General features: G+C 47.6%; 1 protein-coding gene across 7 annotated transcripts in view; it reads left to right on the top strand.

Annotated features, from left to right (window-relative positions):
• Nucleotides 1–369: 369 nt before the first annotated feature.
• Nucleotides 370–23,236, top strand: part of CUNH6orf89 (chromosome unknown C6orf89 homolog) — a 34,516-nt gene continuing 11,649 nt past the window's right edge. For 2 of the 7 annotated variants that reach the window (XM_004846671.3, XM_013072805.3), the window contains exons 1-4: nucleotides 371–552; nucleotides 6,469–6,538; nucleotides 9,061–9,268; nucleotides 9,703–9,916. In XM_004846671.3, the coding sequence (XP_004846728.1) occupies nucleotides 9,080–9,268; nucleotides 9,703–9,916 (403 nt within the window). In that variant the 5' untranslated portion in view covers nucleotides 371–552; nucleotides 6,469–6,538; nucleotides 9,061–9,079. Of the gene's footprint in view, nucleotides 706–5,354; nucleotides 5,466–6,152; nucleotides 6,230–6,468; nucleotides 6,539–7,626; nucleotides 7,833–9,060; nucleotides 9,269–9,702; nucleotides 9,917–23,236 lie in introns of all 7 variants that reach the window. The other 5 variants (XM_087184454.1, XM_087184457.1, XM_087184455.1 and 2 more) reach the window with 5 other exon arrangements.

Here is a 23,236-nt window from a genome sequence, read left to right on the forward strand (position 1 = left end):
GAATGCGAGTGATCCATCCGCTTGTCTTTCTCCCTGGCTTCCAGCTCCCAGACGGAAAGCTCTGCTTTCCATTTCTGTATCCCTCTGGCTCCTATCCTTTAATGCCAGCAAACTGCCTGGAACGGAGTAAGGGACTTAATAAATGTCATCCGAGGGCCGGGGATTTAGCTCAGTGGTTTCGCCGCCTGCTGCGCAAGCGCAAGGACCCGAGTTCGATCCCCGGTACAAAAAAAAAAAAAAAAAAATGTCATCTGAATCAGTTCAGCTATAAAGATTGGGTCCGTTCAAGTTTCCAAAGAGCCGCAGCGCGAGCCCAACGCCAGGGGGAGCAAGAGCCCGCGCTCTCCAGGTCTCGCGAGAGTCCCCCTCATGCTGTGACATCCAGTTCTGCAGTCGACCGAGGCGTGGGGCGGGCGGAGGCTAGGCGTCGCGTGTGGCGTGGAATTGTTTCCGGGTCCCGCTCCCGGAAGCAGGAAGTTGTCGGCTCACCCTCCTCGCCGGGCTGCTGGTGTCCCCGAGGCGGGAGGAGCCCGTGGGGGCGCGGGCCCGCATGTGAGTGACTGGGGCCCGAGCCCGGGAGGGGGGAGGCCGCCCCGTGACCGCCTCGCGGCCGTGCAGACTCGTGAAGGCCTCGCGCTGCCCCTCCCTCGCCGCTGCTGCCACCCTTACCCCAGCGCTGACCTCTCGTCGGCCTCCCGCATTTCGGTGACTGACAGCCTCCCCTGCTGCTCCCCCGGGGTCGAGTCCCTTCAGACCGAGCTCTCTCCACGGCGCCGCCGAGGAGGGAAAAACGAGCTCGACCCCGCCCGACCCCGGCTCTGGCGTCACAGCCGCGTCCAAAGCCTTCGCGGTGCTAGCGAGGTCCAGATTTCTCTGCCCCGGCGACGGGTTCTTCTTTCTAAGTGTTCACTTACTGTGAGATAACACCTGGCGTCTCGGAATGCGGAGAGGAGCAGCTGCGTGTTTCGTAATCGCCTTGTAGTACAAGGCAATTCGCCTGCCTGTGTTCCCGTAGTATTTTCAGACCTAACCCTGCAGGCCACATTTTTTCTGGTCTAAGTACCTGCAGGGCGTTGGGATTCAAAAATATATTTCTTTAAATTTAGACATCGAGAGCTGGGCGTGGGGGCGCAGTCCTGCAATCGCAGTACTTGGGAGGTTGAGGCAGGGGGATCGCTGTGAGTTCGATGCCAGCCTGAATCACAGAGCTAGACTGTCTCAAAATAAGCCACCAACCAGTCACCTCATGATAGAGACTCCCCCATCTACTTTGTGTTCTGTCCTTTCGGAGCGCCCATCTGGTAGTTCCCACAGTCCAGTGGTTTGTGGGCATTGCTCCCAGAATACCTTCATCTTTGAGTTGTCACAATTTCCCTCGAAGGAACAGTGTGTGCCTCAAAACTGCTGAGTTCACGTCTGCTGCCTTGCAGTTTTGACAAAGTTCACATAGTCTGATTTGGATGCCAGAAAGAGGCCCTTTTTGTCCCTCAGGCCTTTCTGCTTTGGACATTTTTCAAGACTCAGTTTGGATCCCTACTCCCCACATTTGCTCTACACAAAAAGGTCCAGGGTGGGAGATTTAGCTCAGTGGCACAGTGCCTGCCTCACAAGCACAAGGTCCTGAGTTTGGTCCATGGTACAAAAAAAAAGCTCCAGCCGCTGGGTTCCTAACCTGAACCAAACCCTCATCAGGTTAATACATTAAAAATGAATATCCAAGTCTGATCCCCGGTACCAAAAAAAAAAAAAAAAGAATAAATGAAAAGTAAAATGAATAAACTGTTAGTTGCATTTAGTTACTTTGAGCAGAATGATCAGTTTTTTTCAGTAAATTTAAGTACTTTGGATATATTTGTTGATCATTGACCAGGTTCTAGGTCTGAGGTGAATTTCTATGTCTATTCTTTTTTTGTTTTGTTATTTTTTCCATTTATCTCTGCTTCCAAGAAACTCACAAGGTGGGAAGTAGAGAAACATGTAATACAAAGTGACAGAGTTATAGAAGGGTCAAAAGGCAAAATCAAGAGCCAGGTGTGGCAGTGCACACATACCTGTAATCCTAGCACTGGGGAGGTTGAGGCAGGAGGATTGCCACGAGTTTGAGGCCAGCCTGACCTGCACAGTGAGTTCAAGGCCAGCCTGAACTACATAGGAGTCCCTGTCTCAAAATACAAAACAAAAAGGGCTGGGGATTTAGCTCAGTGATTCTGCCACCTGCCTCACAAGCGCAAGGTCTGGAGTTCAATCCCTGGTACCCCCCAAAAAAGAGGGCTGGGAATTACCTCAGTGGTGCTGTGTCTGCCTTGCAAGTGCAGGGTCCTGAGTTTGATGCCTGGTACTGGAAAAAAAACCACAAAAAACAAACCACAAAAAGGCAAAATCCAAGTTGAAGTGTTATAGAATTCACTTATTGGACAAAACACTAGGGGCTAGCTAGCCTTTTAGGCTGAGGAAATTATACTTATGAAAGCAAACGTGAAACAGCATAACCGGGTAAACTATAAATAAGGTAGGGTTAATGGAAAATTAAACTGAACAGGTAGGCAATGTTAAATAATTTGGACTTCATCCTATAACAGTTATTGAGTAATTTGCTTGAGAATGGAACAAATATTTCACATATATCATTTATAATCCTCTTGACATCATGAGATAGATATAATTATCCCCATTTTATAAATGAAAACTGAGGCTTAGGCTTCGTAGTACACTGTGGCTATTCAGTGGGTGGAAAAACCCGGGATTTGTATACAGCTCTTGCTCATTCCAAGGCCAGTGTCCTCAACCACCATGTAAGTGTGCCGGGCAGAGGTGGGCATCCTAGAAGGTGTTCAGTGTGGCCAGTATGTGTCTGAGAAAAATAGCACGTGGCAGGGTGGAGGGTGTAGTCGAGCAAAGGTGGACTGAAAGCATAGAGGAGAGTTTTCTTAGTGATGGTCTATCGGAGAAAGGTTGAGAACCCCAACCCCAACTCTGCCCTGAATGTAGAGCTGGAGAGGGGATGGATATGAGGATTGAGAGGATTTAGTGATAGTTTGGTGGGATGAGGTAGAGTTTTTCAGTTTGGGGAACTGGTGTTTCTATTAAGAAAAAGAGGGCCGGGGATTGAGCTCAGTGGTTTCACTGCCTGCTGCGCAAGCGCAAGCGCAAGGACCTGAGTTCAATCCCGGTACCAAAAAAAGAAAAGAAAAGAAAAAGAATACTGGAGAAGAATGGGTTGCAGGAGAAAATAGGAGTTCAGTTGTGGACACATAGGTAGGAAATGGAAATGTGTTTAGAATGTGTTGGGGGGGGTAGATAAACAGGTGGATCTTGAGGGCTAGAGAGAGCTCTAGACTGCAGGAGAGATTTGGGAATCATTAATAGCTGGTGGTTAAAGTCATGGAGGGAATGAGAAGGTCAAGGACAACTGTCGTGAATGCCAGCTGCTGCCAAGAGAACGAGAGAATTATGCCAAGGTTTGAGAGCACTCGAGGGAGCAAATGGGTGGCAGGGGTAGTGCCACGGAGATCAGATAAGGACATAATGAAAAACGTGCTTTGGGGTTGGCAAACGGAAAGCCGTTGGTATGCTCAGGATTGTTGGTAGCACGAAGGGGGCAGACATAGGATTTCAGCAGGTTAATAAAGGACGGAGAGCTGAGGGACAAGGAAGGTAGTGGGGTGCAGCTTGACTCGGGGAGGGAGAAATAAAGGACTGGAGATACAGAGAGGGGAAGGGATATTCTGATTTTCTAATGTAGAAACTGGATAAGGTGAGGAGAGAAGCAGTTAGAGGTAAGTTTAAAAATGTGGAGACTCGGGCTGGGGATTTAACTCAGTGGTGCTGCCGCCTGCCTCGTAAGCACAAGTTCCCGAGTTTGATCCCTGGTACCAAAAAACAAACAAACAAACAGAAATGTGGAGACTCCTTCAAATATGTCAGCCATAAAAGACCAAAACAAAACAAAAAACCCCCAGAATTTGTTGCAGATTCATTGGATCAAAGAGAGGCCACAACCAAATGCAGCATGTGACCATTGGTTGGATCTTGGATCTTTAAAAAAGTATGTTGTCTTTTGTGTATGTATGTGTTAGGGAAATTTGACTATGGACTAAATATTAGGTAATATTAGAGAATTATTAATTTTAATGGGAATGACGAGAATTCCCAGTTATAGAGAATGCTGTTCCTATTAGGAGTTGCGTGCTGAAATACTCAGAAGTGCTTTTGTGATGTGCTGGAACTAGCTTTCAAACACTTGTAGTTGTTTTGTTGTTTTGGTTTTTTTTAGTACTGAGAATTGAACTCAGGTCCTTGTGCTTTTGAGGCAGGCACCAGAACCACTGAGCTAAATCCCCGGCCCTGCTTGTGGTAGAAATGGAGAGAGAAAAAGCAGATATGACACATTAACAGTTGGTGACTAAGTGGAGGATATACATGGTACGTTTTGGCACAATTTGTACATTTCATTATACCTTTCCACGTTTGAAGAAGCTTGAAATTGAAGTTAACTAATTTCAAAATAAAAATTCTAGAGAAAAATATAGGATGGAGGGTGCTGGCTACTTCCTTTCTTCCCTAGGAAGAGGCATATTTTCAAAGTGACAGAACTAAACTCTCTGTCCCCCAGTTGGAGGTGCCTGGAAAGAGTAGCATCCAGTTTGAATGACAAGGGAGCACGGTTCAGTAGTCAAATGCGTGGCTAGCATGGAAAAAAAAAAGATTTAAATGATGATAAAGTGCAAAAGAAGTAGCATTCCTAAACCGTGAGTTTTTGTTTTTGTTTTATTTTTTGGTACCAGGGATCCAACTCGGGTCCTTGCATGTGCGAGGCAGGTGGCAGAACCACTAAGCTAAATCCCCCGGCCCAACTGTGAAGTTTTTAAATGTTACCCTATTTCATCGAGATGTGACTGACGTACAGAAAGATGCACTTAATCACACAACTCAGTGAGTTTGGCGAGAAGGTGCACACTGGTGAAGAGTCCCTGCTGTTCCTGCCTTCACCCTGTCCATCCCCTCCCGGTGTCTGCCCCCAGCCACTCATTATTTTTACAATCTGCCTTCTCCATATATCTCGAGTATACAGTGCCATACTGCCAACTCCAGGCACCTGTGCTGGACAGGAGGCCTCTTCAGCTTCCTCCTCATGCATACCCAAAGCTTCGTAATCTCTGCCTAACCCTTCCTGGGGCTCCTCTGGCCCTGCCCTGGCAGAACACACTGCACACTCCGGGTCTGCGCTTGACCATTTCCTATCAAACAAGTAGTCACTCGGAGGGTTTGAGTTTGGGTGCCTGGCTTGTTTCACTAAGCGTAATGTCTTCTGGGTCATCTGTCTTGTCACAAGTGACATTGTCTTCCTTTTTAAGGCTGAATAATATCTGGTTGCATTTGTACCCCGATTATCTGTACCCTGACCCATCAGTGGACATTTCTCATGCTTCTGGTCTTGGCTGTTGTGCTGCCGTGAACACAGGAGTGTGGGTATCTCTCAAGATCCAGGTTCTATTTCCTTTGCCTATGTGCCCACAAGTGGGGTTGGGGGATTGTGTGTCAGTTCTAGCTTTAACTTTTTTTGTTTTGGGGTTTGTTTGGTTTTTTTGAGATAGGCTCGTTAGGTAGTTCAGGCTGGCCTAGAACTTGCTGCATAGCACAGCGTGGCCTCAAATTTGCAATGATCCTTCTGCCTCAGCCTCCCAAGTGCTGGGATTACAGGAGTGTACCACACCTGGCTTGTTTTAACTTTTTTTTTTGGTACCGGGGATTGAATTTGGGACCTTGAACTTGCGAGGCAGGCAGTGGAACCACTGAGCTAAATCCCTGACCCCATATCTTTTATTAATGGAAATCATGAGATAGAATAGAGTCACAACTCTGAAAAATATGTGCTGTGGTACGTAGTTAACATAATACTGGAGACCCATGTTGGACAAAATGAAATATACTGCTGAGTGTGATGGCACAATTCGTGTAATCTCAGCGTTTGGGAGGCTGAAGCAGGAGGATCGCCACAAGTTCAAGGCCAGGCTGGGCTACATAGCAAGACCCTGTCTCAAAAAACAAAAAAAAAGAACAAAACAAAAAGATATTTTGAGAGAATGAGACCCCATTCACATAACTTTTTACATTGTAAGGTTTTTAAATTTTTGTTTTGTTTTTGGTACCAGGGATCAAACTCGGGACCTTGCACTCACGAGGCAGGTGGCAGAACCACTGAGCTAAATCCCCAGCCTTACATTATAAGGTTATAATTGTTACATTTTGTTATTTGATATTGTTAATATTTCACTGTAATTTAATTGAGAAATAAAACTGTGTCATAGGCATCTACGTATAGGAGACTGTAGCATAGATCTGGGACCACGACCAGCACCGCACCCCCTGGGGCCTTGGAATGGGTCCCCACGCTGGGGCTCCTGTCTGTTGGGGGGGCGTGTGGTACGCGAATGTGGTTAACTCCCAGTGACCGCCTGTGCCTTGCAGGTTTCAGAAGCCGGCTCTTCCACTCCTCCCCTGGGGCAAGGCTCACCTCTGCCAGACCTTCCTTCCCAAGGTAAATGCACCCTGCAGCCCCTCGGTCCCCTAGCACCAGCACCCCTGCTTAGCCATGGCTTCAGGTTCCATGAGTTTTGAGGGAGCCAGATGCCAGTAGTACCCGCTGTGTGACAGTCACACATGCCTCTGGTTGACAGAGGACATTCTGGGGATCACTGGTCACAAAACCAAAGTGTGAAAAATGGTGAGTCAGCAACATGCTGTTTCTGCGGGAGGCTCTGCAGCGCTGTTTGGGGCTGTGAAGGTCTGAGGCTCACGTCGCCGACTCATTGTGTGCCCAGTGACACCCTTTAGAGTTAACTAGGCCTTTGTGATTACAAAATCAATACAGGGAGCTGAGCGTGATGGTGTACGTCTGTAATCCCAGCCCTTAGGAGGCTGAGGCAGGAGGATCACTGCAAGTCCAAGGCCAGCCTGGGCTACACAGTGACATAGTGAGTTCAAGGTCAGGTTGAACCACACAGTGAGACCCTGTCTCAACACCCCAAAATTCACAACTCAGTGACTTTTAATATATTTACAAAGTTGTGTAAACATCACTGTATTTTTGGGGGGGAGCAGTACTGAGGATTGAACTCAGGGCATTCACACTGAGCTACATCCCCAACCCACTTTTAATTTTTAATTATTTTTTATTTAAAAAATTTTTATGGCACTGGAGGTTGGACCCATCAGTTCACAGATTGTTTCCGTTTTGGAGCCATTGTGAATAATGCTCATTTAACACTGCACAAGGTTTGTTTGTTTTTTCCTTAGTTTGTTGAGACAAGGTCTTGCTGTGTATCTCAGGCTGACCTTGAATTCACTATGTAGTCCAGGGTGGCCTCAAACTGGTGCTGAACCTCCTGCCTCAGCCTCCTGAGTGCTGAGATAACAGGTGTCCACCACCACACCTGGCTGGTACACATTTTAAGTAGAAACTTGTGCTATCCTTTTAAGTAAACTTTGAAATGAGGGCTAATATGGTTTTAAAAAGAAAAAACACCTCTACTAAGAGCAAAAGCAGCTGTTGGCGGCCAGGTGCTGAAGAGTAGCTAGGCTGATGTGAGTGCAGCTGTGACATTCCGGGCCCATTTTCTCTACTAGAGCAGCGTGACTGTGTCCTCTGTCCTGTTGGAGGCAGTGTCTCCTTACTGGGAGAATACGTGGTGAGCTTTGAGAACAGAAACACCTTGGGGATGGACTATGTGAAATAAGAGGGCCTTCTGCACCCAGAAGGAGCAGGCCAGAAGAGGGCAGCGTCAACCCTGAGCACATTCTCTTTCCTCTGGGAAGACAATTAGAAAGAATTGGTATGTAGTTTCTCTTTGCAAATGATGCAGAGAGAACTGGACTTTGCCACTTGCATTTTTACTTTTAGTCTGTGGCCACTATAAAATAATGTAGCTTTGAGTGGGGCATGGTGGCGCACGCCTGTGATCCCAGCGCTCGAGAGGCAGAGGCAGGAGGATCGCTGAGAGTTCAAGTCCAGCCTGGGCTACAGAGTGAGACCTTGTCTCAAAAACAAATGAACAAAAAAAGTGGCTTTGAAGTTACTATGAGAATACACATCAAATTTTGAAATTAGTGTAGATCTTTAGTTTCTTCAAGTATATAAAATACCAATAAAGTGACCTTTATGGTCTGGCATTATATTTTTTGTTTTGGTTTTGAGACAGTGTCTCTCTGTGCAGTCCAGGCTGGCCTTGAACTCACTGCATAGCCCACACTGGCCTCGAACTCAAAGCAGCCCTCCTGCAGCAGCCTCCGGAGTGCTAGGACTGCAGGCATGTGCCACCACACCTGGCCCCAACAATGTATTTGTGGGAAGGGATGAGGACTCAGGCCACCGGGTGTGCAGGGCACTAAATTGTGGTTTTTATGTTGTCTGAAATCCTGGCTCTGGCCAGCCCAGCTCTCAGCCAGCTCGTTTCCCACAGCAGCGCTCTCCCGGGGGCCACTCCTCCTCTAGTGTGGCTAAAGGATCTGTTTGGTAGAACTGCAAAGCAGTAAGTGATCCACACCATTGTCCACATTCTGAGTATTTTTATTCTGTAAGTGACCAGTAGCAAATCTGCGACTGGTTTCAGAAATCTCAACCCCGCTAGGGACCAACTGTGGTCCCAGCAGGCCCTCTAGGCATGTGGGGACTGCAGCTGGAGCGGAGACCATCGCTCCCCACGCTTCAGTGCCCAGCAGAGACCTGCACATGACCCAGGTGGTGGTGCACACCTGAGCTCCCAGCTATTCTGGAGGCTGAGGCAGGAAAATCATTTGCCCCCAAGAGTCCGATACCAGCCTGAGTAACAGAGCCACGCCCATCTCAAAACAAAAACAAAAATAATAGTAAAAAGCCCTCATCTCCATGACAGTTCTCCATTGTCTCAACATACTTGTTGAGTTAAATGAAAGCATTTGTTTTTAAACCCTAAACTGGTACCTCCTGTTAGAGGGTCAGGAAACTGTTCTAGAGGGAGGAGCTGGAGGAGGAAGAACTTTAAAGAAACTGTCTTTATTTTATTTTCATTTTCTCTCCTGCAGGGATTTTGCATTGGAAGACATGGATGTTATTGCTAATGAGCTCAGCATCTATGACAAACTTTCGGAAACTGTTGACTTGGTGCGGCAGACCGGCCAGCAGTGTGGCATGTCAGAGAAGGCCATCGAGAAGTTCATCAGGCAGCTGCTGGAAAAGAATGAGCCCCAGCGGGGGCCCCCCCAGTACCCCATGCTTATCACCATGTACAAGGTACAGATGTGGCTGGGAGCTCAGTGAGAACAGACGCCCTAGTGCCCTTCCAAGTACCAATCCCACGTCCAGCCTTGGTTTTCCTGTTTTTTTCTTTTTGAGACAGGGTATCACTCTGTAGTGCAGGCTGGCCTTGAACTCACAGTAATTGTCCTGCCTCAGCCTCCTGAATGCTGGGATCACAGGCATGTGCCCCCACACCCTGCCAAAAGCTGTGGATTTATAGTAAAGCTGTGTTTGTGTGTTTTTAAGTGGTGGATGTAGCCCCGGTGGTCTGGCAGGAGCCCTGCAGTGCTCATAGTTCTCCAGCTTTCCTGCCCTCAGAAGCAAAGCAAATGGCTTAGAGAGTGGGCTTGTTCCCAGGCATGGTAGAGACAGGCCCACTCGTTCTCAGTGTGCGGGTACTGTGCTAACCCTTCCACCTTTCCCTGCAGGTGCTCCTGACCCTGGCCTTAGTCTTGTTCCTTACCTACTTTGTGATCCAGCCTTTCAGCCCACTAGCACCAGAGCCTGTGCTCTCTGGGGCTCATAGCTGGTGCACGCTCATCCGCCACATCCGCCTCATGTCCTTACCTATCACCAAGAAATACCTGCCGGAGACCAAGGGCCCTGTCCTGCCCGCCGAGGAGGAGGACAGACACTTCGCAGGTAGGATGTCCATCACTACCCTTGAGATAGAGCTGTATGTGTGTTTTGTTTAGGTTTGGGTTTGGGTTCTTTGACAAAGGGTGTGCTGTGCAGCCCTGCCTGGGTTCGAGCTCACAACCCTCCTGGGCCAGCCTCCCGAGAGCTGGGTTACAGGCACACACCACCCCTCCTGGCTCTTGAGATCAGTTTTCTTTTTTTTTTTGGTACCTGGGATTGAACTTGGGACCTTGTGCTTGCGAGGTAGGCGCCGGCACCACTGAGCTAAATCCCTGGTCCTGAGATCAGTTTTCTTGACAGTATTTGATGAGAAAGGAAGTCATATTTACTGATAACTAATGAGAGACACCATTTCTATTTTGTTTTATTTGATTCAGACCCCACTGACACTCTAGAGGGTGGGTTTTATTATCCCTGTTTTGCAGAGGGGAAACTGAGGCTCAGAAATGAAGACGTTTGTCAGGGAAACACAGCTGGTGGAGTGTGAACCCCCGTGTGGGGGATAAATGCCCATCAGACGGATTTGACAGTCTCTTTCTCTGTTTTTCGCTCTCTGAGATCCTTGTGGGTAAAGGATATTTAGTAAATAGCTGTCATGTCTGACTCCAGCTTGCTCTGAACCAGACCCTCTCATCACCCTTCACCTGCTGTGGTGGGCTTTGCGTTAGGTGTAGCCCATTCTTTCAGCCCAGTCTGTCTGTCTGCCACATTTCGTGTGACTTAGCACTCATAGCGTGTCACTTTTGCCAGCAAATTGAATTTTTAGTTATGTATGTTATTTATTTATTTATTTATTGGTACCGGGGATCGAACTTGGAACCTTGCGCTTGCAAGGCAAGTGCCAGAACCACTGAGCTAAATCCCCGGCCCCTGAATTTTTAAAACACTTAAATTTAGTGATGGGCATGAGCAACAGTACAGGAATTCCCAATCTGATAGATCATTTGGCCATTTGAGGCCTTTTCTTGTGAGCATAGCACAGCATGTGATAAGACTTGAGATTTACTTCTTGAGAAAGAATAGAGGGATATTGTTTGGAGAATGTTTATTTTGTTTTGTTTTTTGGTACCGGAATCTAACTCAGGACCTTGTGCTTACGAGGCAGGAGAGCTGCCACTGAGCTAAATCCCTGGCCCCTGGAGAATTTTCAGAGAGGGAATTTTTTCCTCTTTTTAGTGCTAAGGCTCAAACCCAGGGCCTCATATACACTGAGTGATTGCTTTACCACTGAGCTGTACCTCAACCCCTTTTTGGGTAATGTTAACCTTATTTGCCCATATGAAGGGATATATACATTAAAATCACAAACAGAAGCTGGACATGGTGGCACATGGCCGTAATCCCACCACACAGGAGGCTGAGACAGGAGGATTGGTGCGAATTCGAGGCCAGCCTGGACTACATAGTGAGACCCTGTCTCAAAAAAAAAAACACACATGGGGCCGGGGATTTAGCTCAGTGGTTTCGCCGCATGCCTCGCAAGTGCAAAGACCCGAGTTTGATCCCCGATACCAAAAAAAACAAAAACCACAAATGGATTGGAGTTTTTTGTTTAACTCTGTTCTGAAATCTTTATGATCCAGGGTAACTTTTAGGAAATATGTTTTTAGAAAAAATGTACTAGATTAAGCTAAATTTTATAGTCATAATGTCGTTCTTGGGGCTGGGGTTTAGCTCAGTGGCACTGCACCTGCCTCGAAAGTACGAGGTCATGACTTGGATCCCTGGTACCAAAAAAAAAAAAAACAAAGATTACAATGAGATGCTACTACATAACTGTTCAAATAACATCATTCTTTAGGGCAAGACCTAATCAGTCATAAAAAATCATCTCTTGGATCGGGTTTCCTTTAGAAACTATTTTTGTACACTAGAGGAAGTCATGAAAAGACTTCCAAAGTTACATCAAAATTAGATGAAGGGAACATAAGAATTTAGCGTCATGAGTTTCTGTTTTGTTTTTTTTTAACCAACAGCATAGGTATTTAGTTTTTGAATTCCAGATAGAACCTTTTGGTATAAATCAGGAAGGTTGTTTTTGAATTGTCATCAACAGACCTCAAAAAAGGAAGTTTCCAGCATTTTTCCCCCCTGAGGCAAGGTCTCACTGTGAGTCTGGGCTGATCTTGGACTGTCCATCCCTGCCTTGACCTCCCGAGGGCAGGAATTACAGGGTGCACCAACACCCCAGCCTTAGGAGGAGGATCAGGAGGTGTTGGGCAGCCTCAGCCCCTCAAGCCTTCCTGCCTGGCTTCCCTCGAGGCAGCTTCACTCTGCACAGGGGATGAAGCAGCAGGGCCTGGCTGGCGACACAGGCTTCCTTTCCCTGTAGGTCACTTTTTACCAAGTGAAGAGACAGGGCACGGACTGCGCCGTCTCTAAATCATAGTCTAAAATCTTAAGAAGCTTTGTGTCTTGTGGGCACCTCACATCCCTTGGCCCATTTGCCATGAGCTTTTTGCCCGCTGATGACATCAGATGAGTCCTTGGAGCTCGGCTGGAGGGAACACTGGCAAGGCATCGCTGTGGGCCTAATGTTGACTCTGTGCCTGTGCTGTTTTCACTGTGAGTGTGGACAGGCATCTTAGTTACTTTCTCGTTGCTGAGACAAAATACCAAACACCCACAAGTTAGGGGAAGAAAGGTTTATTTAGATCAATTCGGGAGAATTTTCTCGCCATAGTCGGCTGGCTCCAAGGCAGGGGGTCGTCACAGAGGAGAAATTCATGGCAAGCAAAAGACAGCAAAGCAAGCAAGCAAGGGACCTTGACAGCGTCTTTCTGCTCCATTTATATTCTATCCAGGTTACCGGGATTAGGGCAGTGCCGAACCAATCAGTGGACTGATTCAGTAATCACACACCCTTAATCCCACCATCACACAGTCCAGATGCAGCCACCCCTGAGGAAGCACCACCTGTGACGGCATGAGACAGTGGGGGCACCCAGACACAGCCATAACAACAGGGATGCACCGCATTTGCCCGGGTGTGACCTCCAGCCTTCCTGGTGGTGCTGCAAGAAACACTGAGATGCAGTGACTGCAGGGTTGAATAGGATCGGGTGCTGGGCAGAACTCTGGGGCTGAAGAGGATGAGAAAAGCAAAGAGGTCGTTTTTAATGTCTTGTACCATGTTACCGCCTTCTAGCCAGGCCTGCCTCGCAGAACCTGTGGGATAAATGCGGGGCACTTCTGTGGCACCCAGCCCTCCATGCAGATGGCACTGTGGCGCAGTAGAGATGCCCGGAGCCTCAGTGTCCTAGAACAGTGACCACGAACCTTTTAGAGACCAGTGCCCAAACTGTAGCCCAAAACCTATTTATCGCAAAGTGCCAGCCACAGTAAAACCTGAGTTCTGACACTCAGCTCCTGTGCCGATAGAGGGCACTGCTTGCCTGCTGCGGCATAGGTGCCTTAGGTTCACCACCACCGGCCTAGAGGAACTAGTACCAATAGAGGGAGGTGTCCTGACCCACCAGGGGAACAAATGCAAACAGAAGTGGGCTTCTTTTTCTAGGTTTCAGCCTCAAATAGGAAATCCTGCTCCTAAATCACTTTTTTGTGTATGCCACTGGGGATTGAACCCAGGGCCTTTGCACTGAGCTATATCCTTAGACTGTTTTATATTTTTTGAGACAGAGTCTCGCAGAGTTGCTCAGAAGGGACTTGAACTTGCAACCTGCCTGCCTCAGGCTCCCAAAGTGCCAGGATCACAGGCATGCGCCACTGCGCCTGCTCTGTAAGCCTCCTGAGAGGAGCAGGGAGTCACACAGGGAGCATGTCAGTAACTGATGTCCAGTGCCCACCGAGGTTTTCACAGGACTTTCCTGTAATGGCCATGACTCCCCAGAAACCCTGGGGATGGGCCCCAGGGTGATGGCCACTTTATAGACGGAGGCACTGAGGCACACACGGAGGGTGAGAGCCACTATGCCCCATCTCAGAGTCGGAGCTCAGAGCCACACACACTGTATCCAGGGTCAGCTTCCAGGTGGATTTGGGGTTCTGTGTGCCCTCTTAACTTCTAATCACCAGCGCTTTCTCGTGGCTCCCAGAGCCCGCGCATGCGAGGTGCTTTCCGGCTGGTGGTGCAGTTCCAGGCCATGGGCCTTCAGAAGCCACAGAACTCAGCCTAGTCACCTCCAGGCTATGCCCTACTGGGGGACACCTGACTTCGTTTTTTCTCTGACTAACCCATGATTGTCCCTTCGCCCTCACATTCTTATTTCTTTTTTCTTTATTCTCCTGGCCTCATAATTATTTTGTTGTTGTTGTTGTTTTGAGATGATCTCATTAGGTAGTCCAGGTTGGCCTTGAACTCACTGTCCTCCTGCCTCAGCCTCCCATGCAGCTGGGATTACAGGGGAACACTACCACACCTGCTTCTGCCTCATAATTTTCATATCCATTTTGTGTCTACCAGTGACAAAATGGCTTTGTGTCATTTCCATGGAACCTCTGCATCTCGGAGCTATACAAGGAACTTTAAAATTATTCTAGTTTCGCTGGGGATTTGGCTCAGTGGTTCCACCACCTGCCTCACAAGCTAAGGACACGAGTTCAATCCCCGGTACCAAAAAAAAAAAAAAGTTATTCTAGTTTAGGGGCCAGGGATGTAGCTCAGTGGCACTGCGCCTACCTTGCAAGCGCAAGGTCCTTGGTTTGATCCCCGGTACCAGAAAAAGAAAGAAAAAATTACTGTAGTTTATACCCCATTTTATAAAAGGGGCCAGAAGAGACGAATGAGCTCACTTACCCAGCTGATAGTCATACTGGCACTCAGCCCCACTCTGACCACGAGCCCAGCACGTCCATGCCACACTCAGCTGCCTCAGCCAAGTGGGCTCCTGCATTTTCAGCCATGTGACCCTGTTACCCCACCCCACCCGCTTAGCCTAGGAGGCCTGGCTCAGCCCTGCATGCAGAGGGAAGCTGTGTGTGTATTGCACGATGGGAGCTCTATACATCCACGGGCTTCAGGACAGGGTGATCCAGCAACACCACAGGCACTGAGAAATGCTGATCACTCGTTGACCCAGAGCTAAGACTAAGAAGTCCAGACCAGTGCCGAGATAGGAATCACACGGACCACTTTTGTTGTGGAGGTTCAGATGCGCCACTTCTTGGAGATAGAGCTCCTGGAGGAAGATGGTGTGGGCTCCTGCGTCCCTGTGCCATGCGGTGGTGGCTCTGGGCTGGGATCCCAGGGTTCAGGCAAGCGACCGGGTTAGGGTTTGGAGCACACCAGCGAGGGCGAGGGGCTTTCCCAGGTCCATTTCTACTGTAAGACCCCTAAGAGGAGAAATGAAGGGAGGTTTAGTTGGAGTGTACGGTGAATCTACGCTGCTGGTTTGATTTCTCCCCACACAGGCCTGATCCTGTCGTTAAAGCTGAAGAGTCAGGGCGGTCTCCTCCTGTTTACACTGCTTGGGCACTGTTCTCCACAGGGTATGGACAAAACAAGACCCTGGGGGCCGGGGATGTAGCTCAGTGGTTTCGCCGCCTGCTGTGCAAGCGCAAGGACCCGAGTTCAGTCCCCGGTACCAAAAACAAAACAAAACAAAACACAAGATCCTGCTGTTGTACAGCTAGAATTATTGGCTTTGTGCCTGGCATGCTTTTCTTTCTTTTCTTGTCTTTTCTTTTGAGACAGAGTCTCACTATGGAGTCCAGGCTGGCCTTGAACTCATGAGGATCCTCTTGCCTCAGCCTCTCAAATGCTAGGATTAGCAGGTGTGCACCTCCATCCCTGTCTCTTTTCATTTCTTTCTTTCTTTTCTTCCCTTTCCCCTTCCCTTCCTTTCCCTTTTCCCTGTTATTTTAAACTAGAGGGAGTTTTTGTCCTAGAAAGAATTGATCGTTTTTCTGTGCCAGGTTTTTCTGTGCCGAGTCTGCGAGATAGGCCTGTTCCTGCTGCGACTCCAGGCGGGGCTGTGCTGGTCCACAGAGAGGCAGAGTCCTCTGTAAACAGCTGTCAAGCCCAGGCAGCTCCTGGCAGTCAGGCTGAGCCTTCTGGCCAGCGTTTGGTCTGAGAGGCTGCCTGACATTTCCCGAAGGGGTGACTCTGGGCCGTGAGTCTGATTGGACTCTCACATGTAGCGATTCTCTCTGCCATACCTTTATCTGAACATATAAGTAGCAAATGTTGGAGGGTATCTGGAGGAAACGGGGTGGGGACAGCAGTGCCCGTGCCTGTGCCAGCTCCTGTCTGCTGCTGGGGGGAGAGGGGTGAGGCGGGCACCTGCAGCAGGACAGGCTGGGAGTGCGGCAGCCACACCCCCGTGGGCTCCCGCTCACTCTGCCCTGTGCCCAGCACAGGTTCAGGCCGGCAGGCTCTGTTGGGGGCTCCGTGGGAAGGGAGGAGCCATCCTGTCCCCACCCAGACGGTCCCAGCCGCCCTCCTCAGGCCTCTCCTGCCACCCATGACCACTGCAGTCCAGCTGGCCACTGCCAGACCACGGAGGTGGGAGAAGTAGCTCCTGCACTTGGAGTTGGGGCAACAAGCGGCCCCTTCCCGTGATCCTTCCCTCATCATCCCTCCTTGTTGGCTACCAGCCTGGCCTCCTGCCTGGCCTTCAGGTCCTTCGCCAGGCCCTGCCTTTTGCTCCTCTGCCTCACAGTTGGGGTTCTTACCCTTCTGATCATCACAAACATTTGCATTTGGATGTACATGAAGCACCTGCAGGCTAAGACTATAGTGACTTTGGGCAGGGGACAGTTTCTCTACATAGCCCAGGCTGACCTTGAACTTGCCATCCTCCTGCCTCAGCCTGCTGAGTGCTGGGAATATAAATATGCACTACACAGCCAGTTTAAAACACAGTTTTTTAAAAAAATATTCCTTTCTTTCTTGTTTTCTTTCTTTCCTCCGTTTTTCCTTTCTTTCCTTTTCTTCATTCTTTCTCCTTCCCTATCTTTTTCCCTCTTTCTCCCCTCTCTCCCTCCTTTTTTCCTTCTTTCCTTCCTTGTTGGATATTGAACCCAGCAACTCTCACATGCCAAGTACATGCTCTACATTTCTTACCTCTCTCCTTCTAACTCTTCTTCTACCTAAGAAAGCACTAGCAGTAATTAGGGTTTTGGAAATTTTCTGTGACTATTCAGGTGTGTGTGTGTGTGTGTGTGTGTGTGTGTGTGTGTGTGTGTGTGTGTGTGTGTGTGTGTGTGTGTGTGTGAATGCTTCCTGGTTTGCATATACACAAAAGCACTCATGTAGCTAATATTTTTGGCAAGACACATTGATTAGTTTCTGTGGGGTTTTTTTGGTACCGGGGATCGAACTCGGGTCCTTGTGCTTGCGAAGCAGGTGGCGAAACCGCTGAGCTAAATCCCTGTCCCCGACATTGATTAGTTTTGAAGGCTGCCGAGCAAAGCCCCATGGGCTGTGTGGCCTACAGTGTTATCTCCTGGCCCTGGAGGCCGGAAGCCTGAAATTGGCCGTTGGTGGGGTCAGGCTTCCTCTCAGACGCTGGGTCCTGCCTGCCTCTTGCTGGTTGCTGTAGTCTCTGCCAGTCCTTCCCTTGGGGCTCTGTCTCCACTTCCCTCTCACAGGGCTGTGGGGCCTGTGTGTGCACTTCGGCGTCCTCCTCTTGCAGTTAGGGCACCTTTCCCACTGGTGCGGGCCGCTCCCTGTCAGGACAGCCTCATCTCGCCTGATTCCATCTGAAAAGTCCCTGTTTCCCAGCAAGGTCAGGTTTTGAGGCTCCAGAGAGGACGTGAACTTGGGGGACACTGTTCAGCCCAGTGGGGTCTGGAGCGATTTCATTTTCCATTCGGAGAACATCCCATAATTTAACCAGTTTCTGGCTTTATTTTTATGTTTTGTTTTGCAACTACAAAATAAGGTACCTGGGACATTCATCTACACATCTTTACATACGTGTACCATCGTTTCTGTATGAATGTTCTTGGGAATAGAATAGCTATTTCATAGGAATAAAAATTACCAAATTATCTTTATAAACGTACCAGCCTGTGTTTTCATTAACAACCTGTGTCGATCATCAACACGGGATGTTATGTTTGTGAGTGAGAAAAATGAATGCTAGCATATCCCCTCATGTTGGGTTTCTCTGATTATTAGTGGACTTGGATGTCATTTCACATTTTGCAAGCCGTTTATTTTTCTGTTAAATATATGTTCATTTTCTTTTCCTGCGCTATATATTAGAGATTTGAATTCTGTCCCTCTTCTATGCATGTATTGGTCAAATCTGCCCATCTTTTCTTTATGGCATTTTGTTGGACATCTTACTTAGGAAGCCTTCCTGCTCCTAAGGTTATAAAAATCGTGTCCTACATTTTCCTGTAGTTCAAAATCTTACCATTTATATCTTTAATCTAGATGGCACTTTAGCACTACCCTTGGAGACTTTTTTGTTTTGTTTTTGTTTTTTGAGACAAGGGGTCACTGTGTAGCCCAGGCTGGCCTCAAACTTGTGGCAGTCCTCCTGTCTCAATCTCCTGAGTGCTGGAATTACAGGTGTGCACCACCATGCCCAGGAGGGAATTTAAAAAATATTAGCAAACTCTTTTCAAGCACCTCAAGCTTCCAGCAGAATCGAGGGGAAAGTACTGAGAGACCTGACATGCCCACTGAGCCCTGCAAGGATGCTGCCTCCCCAGAGTCCCTTTCAAACTGCAAAATGGCCAACAAAAATGCAAAACAAGTCACTATATAGATACTGAAAAGAGCACATTTACAGTGTAAGAGATGAAACAAAAAGGCAGACTATTGCCTTGTTCCTCCTCAGCTGTGATTTGCTGCTAAGACAAAAAGATCTCACATTTTTTTTAAGTAAAACATTTATTGGTACATTTTAAGTATGCATAATGATAACACCTTATCATAGGGAATTTGTACCTGTACGTGATGTATTCTGCCTCTTCTTTTTCCCCCTTCCTCCCTCCCCACAAGGCCCTCTCCCCTCCCTATATGCAAGAGCTTCATTTCTACTTTTTCCTTCAATTTTACTTTTGTTCTTGTCCCTCCCTTCTTCTCTCCTTTCTCCCTTGTTCCCTTTCCCATTTGAACACTTTCTTCCCATTTCCCAATATCTATTATACATGTCAGTCCTTATTTCCACTTTCAGTTTCTCACACCAGAGAAACAACACCATATTTAAACATGTGTGTCTGATTTATTTCACTTAGTACCGTCTCAAGGTACAGAGGATCAGGTATTCATTTGGGTTATAAATTCTATGGAGTGAATGAATTGGCCAGTAAGGAATCTGCATGAGTCTGGGTTTGATATTTGAATTATAGTAGCTTTATAGAATACTTTAATATCTAGTAAAGCAAGCCCTGCATTTCCTTTTCAAAAATATAGTTTATGACACTTAAAATTAAAATTTTAATTGGGACAACCCAATTAAAAACAAGCAAAGGGTTTAAGTAGACCTTTCTTCGAGAATATACAGATGACCACACACACACGCAGAGATGCTCGATATCATTAGCTGTCTGGGAAATCCAGATCAAAGACACTTGAAGCTAGGCATGACAGCAGACACCCACAAGTCCAGCTACTCAGGAGACTGAGGCAGGAGGTCACAGGTTCAAGCCCAGCCTGCGCAACTTGGCCAGACTGTCTCAGAATGAATGTTGTTTTTTGTTGTTGTTGTTGTTGTTTTAGAATGAAAGTTTTTTAGAAAGGTCTAGGAATGTACTTCAGTAGTAGAGGACTTGCCATGGGGTTCGAGCCCCAGGTCCACAAAAACCAAACAAAATTTTTTTTTAAAAAAACCCCATGATGAAATACTGCTTCATACCCATGAAAATGACCATAATACAAAAAAATCCAGACAATAACAAGAGAAATTGGAATCCTCATCCATGAGGATGGGAATGTAGAACAGTGTGGCTACTTTAGAAAACAATTTGGGGGCTGGGGATTTGGCTCATTGGTTCCACCGCCGGCTGCCTCACAAGCCCAAGGTCCCAAGTTCGATCCCTGGTACCAAAAAAACCCAAACAACAACAAAAAAACAATTTTGCACTTCCTCAGAAAATTAAACAGATGGGCTTGCTGCTCCCTAGGCCCAGCTCTGTGTCTCTCCCCGCAGGAGCTCCCCTGTCCTGGCCTCCGGCAGCGGACCCGGCTCTGCAGACAGGCCGGGCACCACCTATGACGCTGAAGGGCCTGAGCGGGCAACCCCCACCCCGGGCGCGCTGGATCCGGCGCTCTGTCGGGCGCCGGAGGTGAGAAGGCCACAGCGGGCTTGGGCTCGGGTGCGTCCTCGTGTAGCCCGAAGCCGGCGCGCCTGGGCGAGCTGCTGCTGGGGGCGCTGCAGGCGAGTGTCAAGCAGCACCTGCTGAGCCGGACACTGCTGCTGGCGGCTGCCGAGGGCGCCGCGGGAGGCAGCGGAGTTGGGCCAGGCGGCTTGGGTGGTGTTGGGGGTCTCTGGGGGCACCTGGGCTCCGCTCAGCGATTCCGAACTGGTCCTCTAGGCCGATCACCGCGGTCACCAGCTTGTCCCCGGACGACGTGGCCTCTCCACAGGGTGACTGTACCGTTGTGGAAGTGGAGACTTTCCACTGAGCCCGCGGCGGTCCCTCCTACTCCCATCCCACTTTAGGGTCCCCTCTCCGTCTTAGATCCATCCCGCCCCCGTCCCCTGTGGCCTGACTCTTGTCTCATTGTTTTTAGCCCCTAGAACTCTTCTAGTCTTTGGGCCCAGACCCCACCCCTGCTCTGGCTGAGGCTCGGGAGCAACCCACGCCCTCGGCCTAGGCCGTCCTGTCAGGTCTGCCCCTTTGGACGAAGACACGCCCCTGCCCCTTCTAGCCTAGTCCCTTGTCCAGTGCATTGTCTACTCTGCAGTAAACCTGGAAAAAAAATTAAACAGATGGCCTGGAGATGTAGCTCAGTGGTTCTGCCACCTGCCTCAAAAGCGCAAGGTCCTGAGTTTGATCCCCAGTACCCCCCCCCAAAAAAGTTACTCTATGACCCAGTAATTCCACACCTATACTTAAGAGACTTGAAAACATGTGTCTGCAAAAAATTTGTCCACAAATATTCACCAACACATTAGTCATAAGAGCCCCAAAGTATAAAATCCCAGACGTTCATGAGCTGAAGAAAGAGTTGGCAACATTTGGTTATCCATACGGCAGAATATTACTCAGCAGTGAAAAGAATGAAGCACAGGCCCCGGGGATTTAGCTCAGTGGTTCCGGCGCCTGCCTCACAAGCGCAAGGTCCCAAGTTCGATCCCCGGCACAAAAAAAAAAAAAAAAAAAAAGTGAATGAAGCACAGACCCCTGCTACAAGGATGAGCCTTGCAAATGTTATGCAAAATGAAAGAAGCCAGACATAAAAGGCAATGGATTATATGATTCCTTTCTTGTGAAATACCAGAACAGGCACATCTGAAGAAACCAAAAACAGGTTTTTGGGTGCTTAGGGGTGGGGAAGAAGGATTGGAATACAGAGTGACTGCAGTGGATATGGGTTTCTTTGGGGAGTGATGGAGCTCTTTTCCCATCAGATAGTGGTGGCTGCACACAATGTGGGTGCACTAAGACCTCCTGAACCATGTATGTATTTTATTTTTTGTCTGGATGAGTAGTTTAGCTTTTGATGAACTGTGCTTTTTTTGGTATAAAGAACATTTTTTCTTAATACAAGAACAATGGCAGCAGAGAAGTTCAAAGGTTAGCACTCAGTTTAGAAGCATCATTAAGGACCCAGGTCCTTTCCATCTTCTTGCTCTGCCACATGTGGGCCCATCCTTAGGCCACTGACCTCGGGACTGGAAGCTGACTGTAGTGAAATAAGCATCACAGCTGAGAACGGCCAAAGGGAAATGCAAAGCAGTGACTCTTTTGTTATTTTCGTTTTTCAAATTTGTACTTTTAATTTTTTTAAATTTTCTTTAAATTAAAAAAAATGTATTAATCCATGTTTGCAGTGCATAGTGATTATATTTCTCATGGGGAGTTGGTACATGTACGTAACACATCTCAGTTCTTTTTCTTTCCCTTCTTATCCCCTCCCACCCTGCTTCCTCTATCTCTTGTCCCCTTCCCATTTGCAAAAGATCTATGTCCCTGTTTCTTATTATCTATGTTCCATTTTGCTCTTCAAATTATTTATACTTTGGGTTTTTCATATGAGAGAAACCATATGATATTTAAGCTTGTGTATCTCATTTATTTCACTTAACATTATGTCTCAAGGTGTATTCAGGGCCAGGGATTTACCTCAGTGGTGCCGTGCCTGCCTCATAATCACAAGGTTCTGAGTTCTATCCCTGGAACCAAAAAAAAGCCCCAAAAAACAAGGTGCATCATTTTCCTACAAATGACTCAAATTTATCCTTTATGGGAGAGTAGTACTCCACATTTTCTTTATCCACTCATCTGTGGATGGACACAGGCAGCTTCTAAGATTTAGCTATTGTGAATTGTGCTGCTATAAACATGGATGTGCGTGGATCTCCGTAATAGGATGTCTTTAACTCTTTTGGGAAGATACCTACAAGAGGAAGAGCTAAGGTCAATGGAATTTCTATGTTTAGTGTTTTGAGGACTCTCCAGTATTAGTTTCCATTCCCACCAACAAAGTACAAGGGTTCGTTTTTTCCCTGCACCCTTGCCAGCATCTGCTGATTAGACTTCTTGCTGATGGCCTTTCTTTTTTTGTTGTTTTTTTATTTGTTTTTTGTTTTGTTTTTTTTGGTACCGGGGATTGAACTCAGGTCCTTGTACTTGTGGGGCAGGCAGCAGAACCACTGAGCTAAATCCCTGGCCCCTGATGGCCATTCTTTCTGGAGTAAGATGGAAGCTCAGTGTTGTTTTAATTTGCATTTTTGTAATGGCCAGAGCTGTTGAACATTTTTTCATTATTAGTCATTTGTACACTTCTGAGAAACATCTGTTCATTTCAGTTGCCCGTTTCTTGATTGGGTCTTTTATTTTGGGGGGAAATTAATTTTTTTCAAGTTCTTAATATAGTCTAGATATTAGTGCTCTGTCTGAGGAGTAGCTGGTGGATTTTTTTCTTACTCTGTAGGTTGTCTCTTTACTCTGTTGGCTGTTTTCTTTGCTGTCCAGAAGCGTTTTAATTTGATATGATCCCATTTGTTGATTTTTGATGTTTCTTGTGCAGTTGGGGATCTGCTCAGAAAGCCTTGGCTTATACCCATGTCTTGAACAGTTTTATGTGTTTTATCTTCCTGCAGATTTAGTGTTTCTGTTTTAATATGTAGATCTTTGATCCATTCTGATTTTAGCTTAGTGTGGTGAGATGCGGGTCTGGATTCAGTCTTCTGCATGTGGGTAGCCAGTTTTCCTAGCACCATCTGTTAGAGAGGCTGT

The sequence above is a fragment of the Heterocephalus glaber genome, unplaced genomic scaffold, assembly GCF_053883595.1.
Source record: "Heterocephalus glaber isolate CG9 unplaced genomic scaffold, H.glaber_assembly_v1.0 deba00001497, whole genome shotgun sequence".
Lineage (NCBI taxonomy): Eukaryota > Metazoa > Chordata > Mammalia > Rodentia > Bathyergidae > Heterocephalus > Heterocephalus glaber.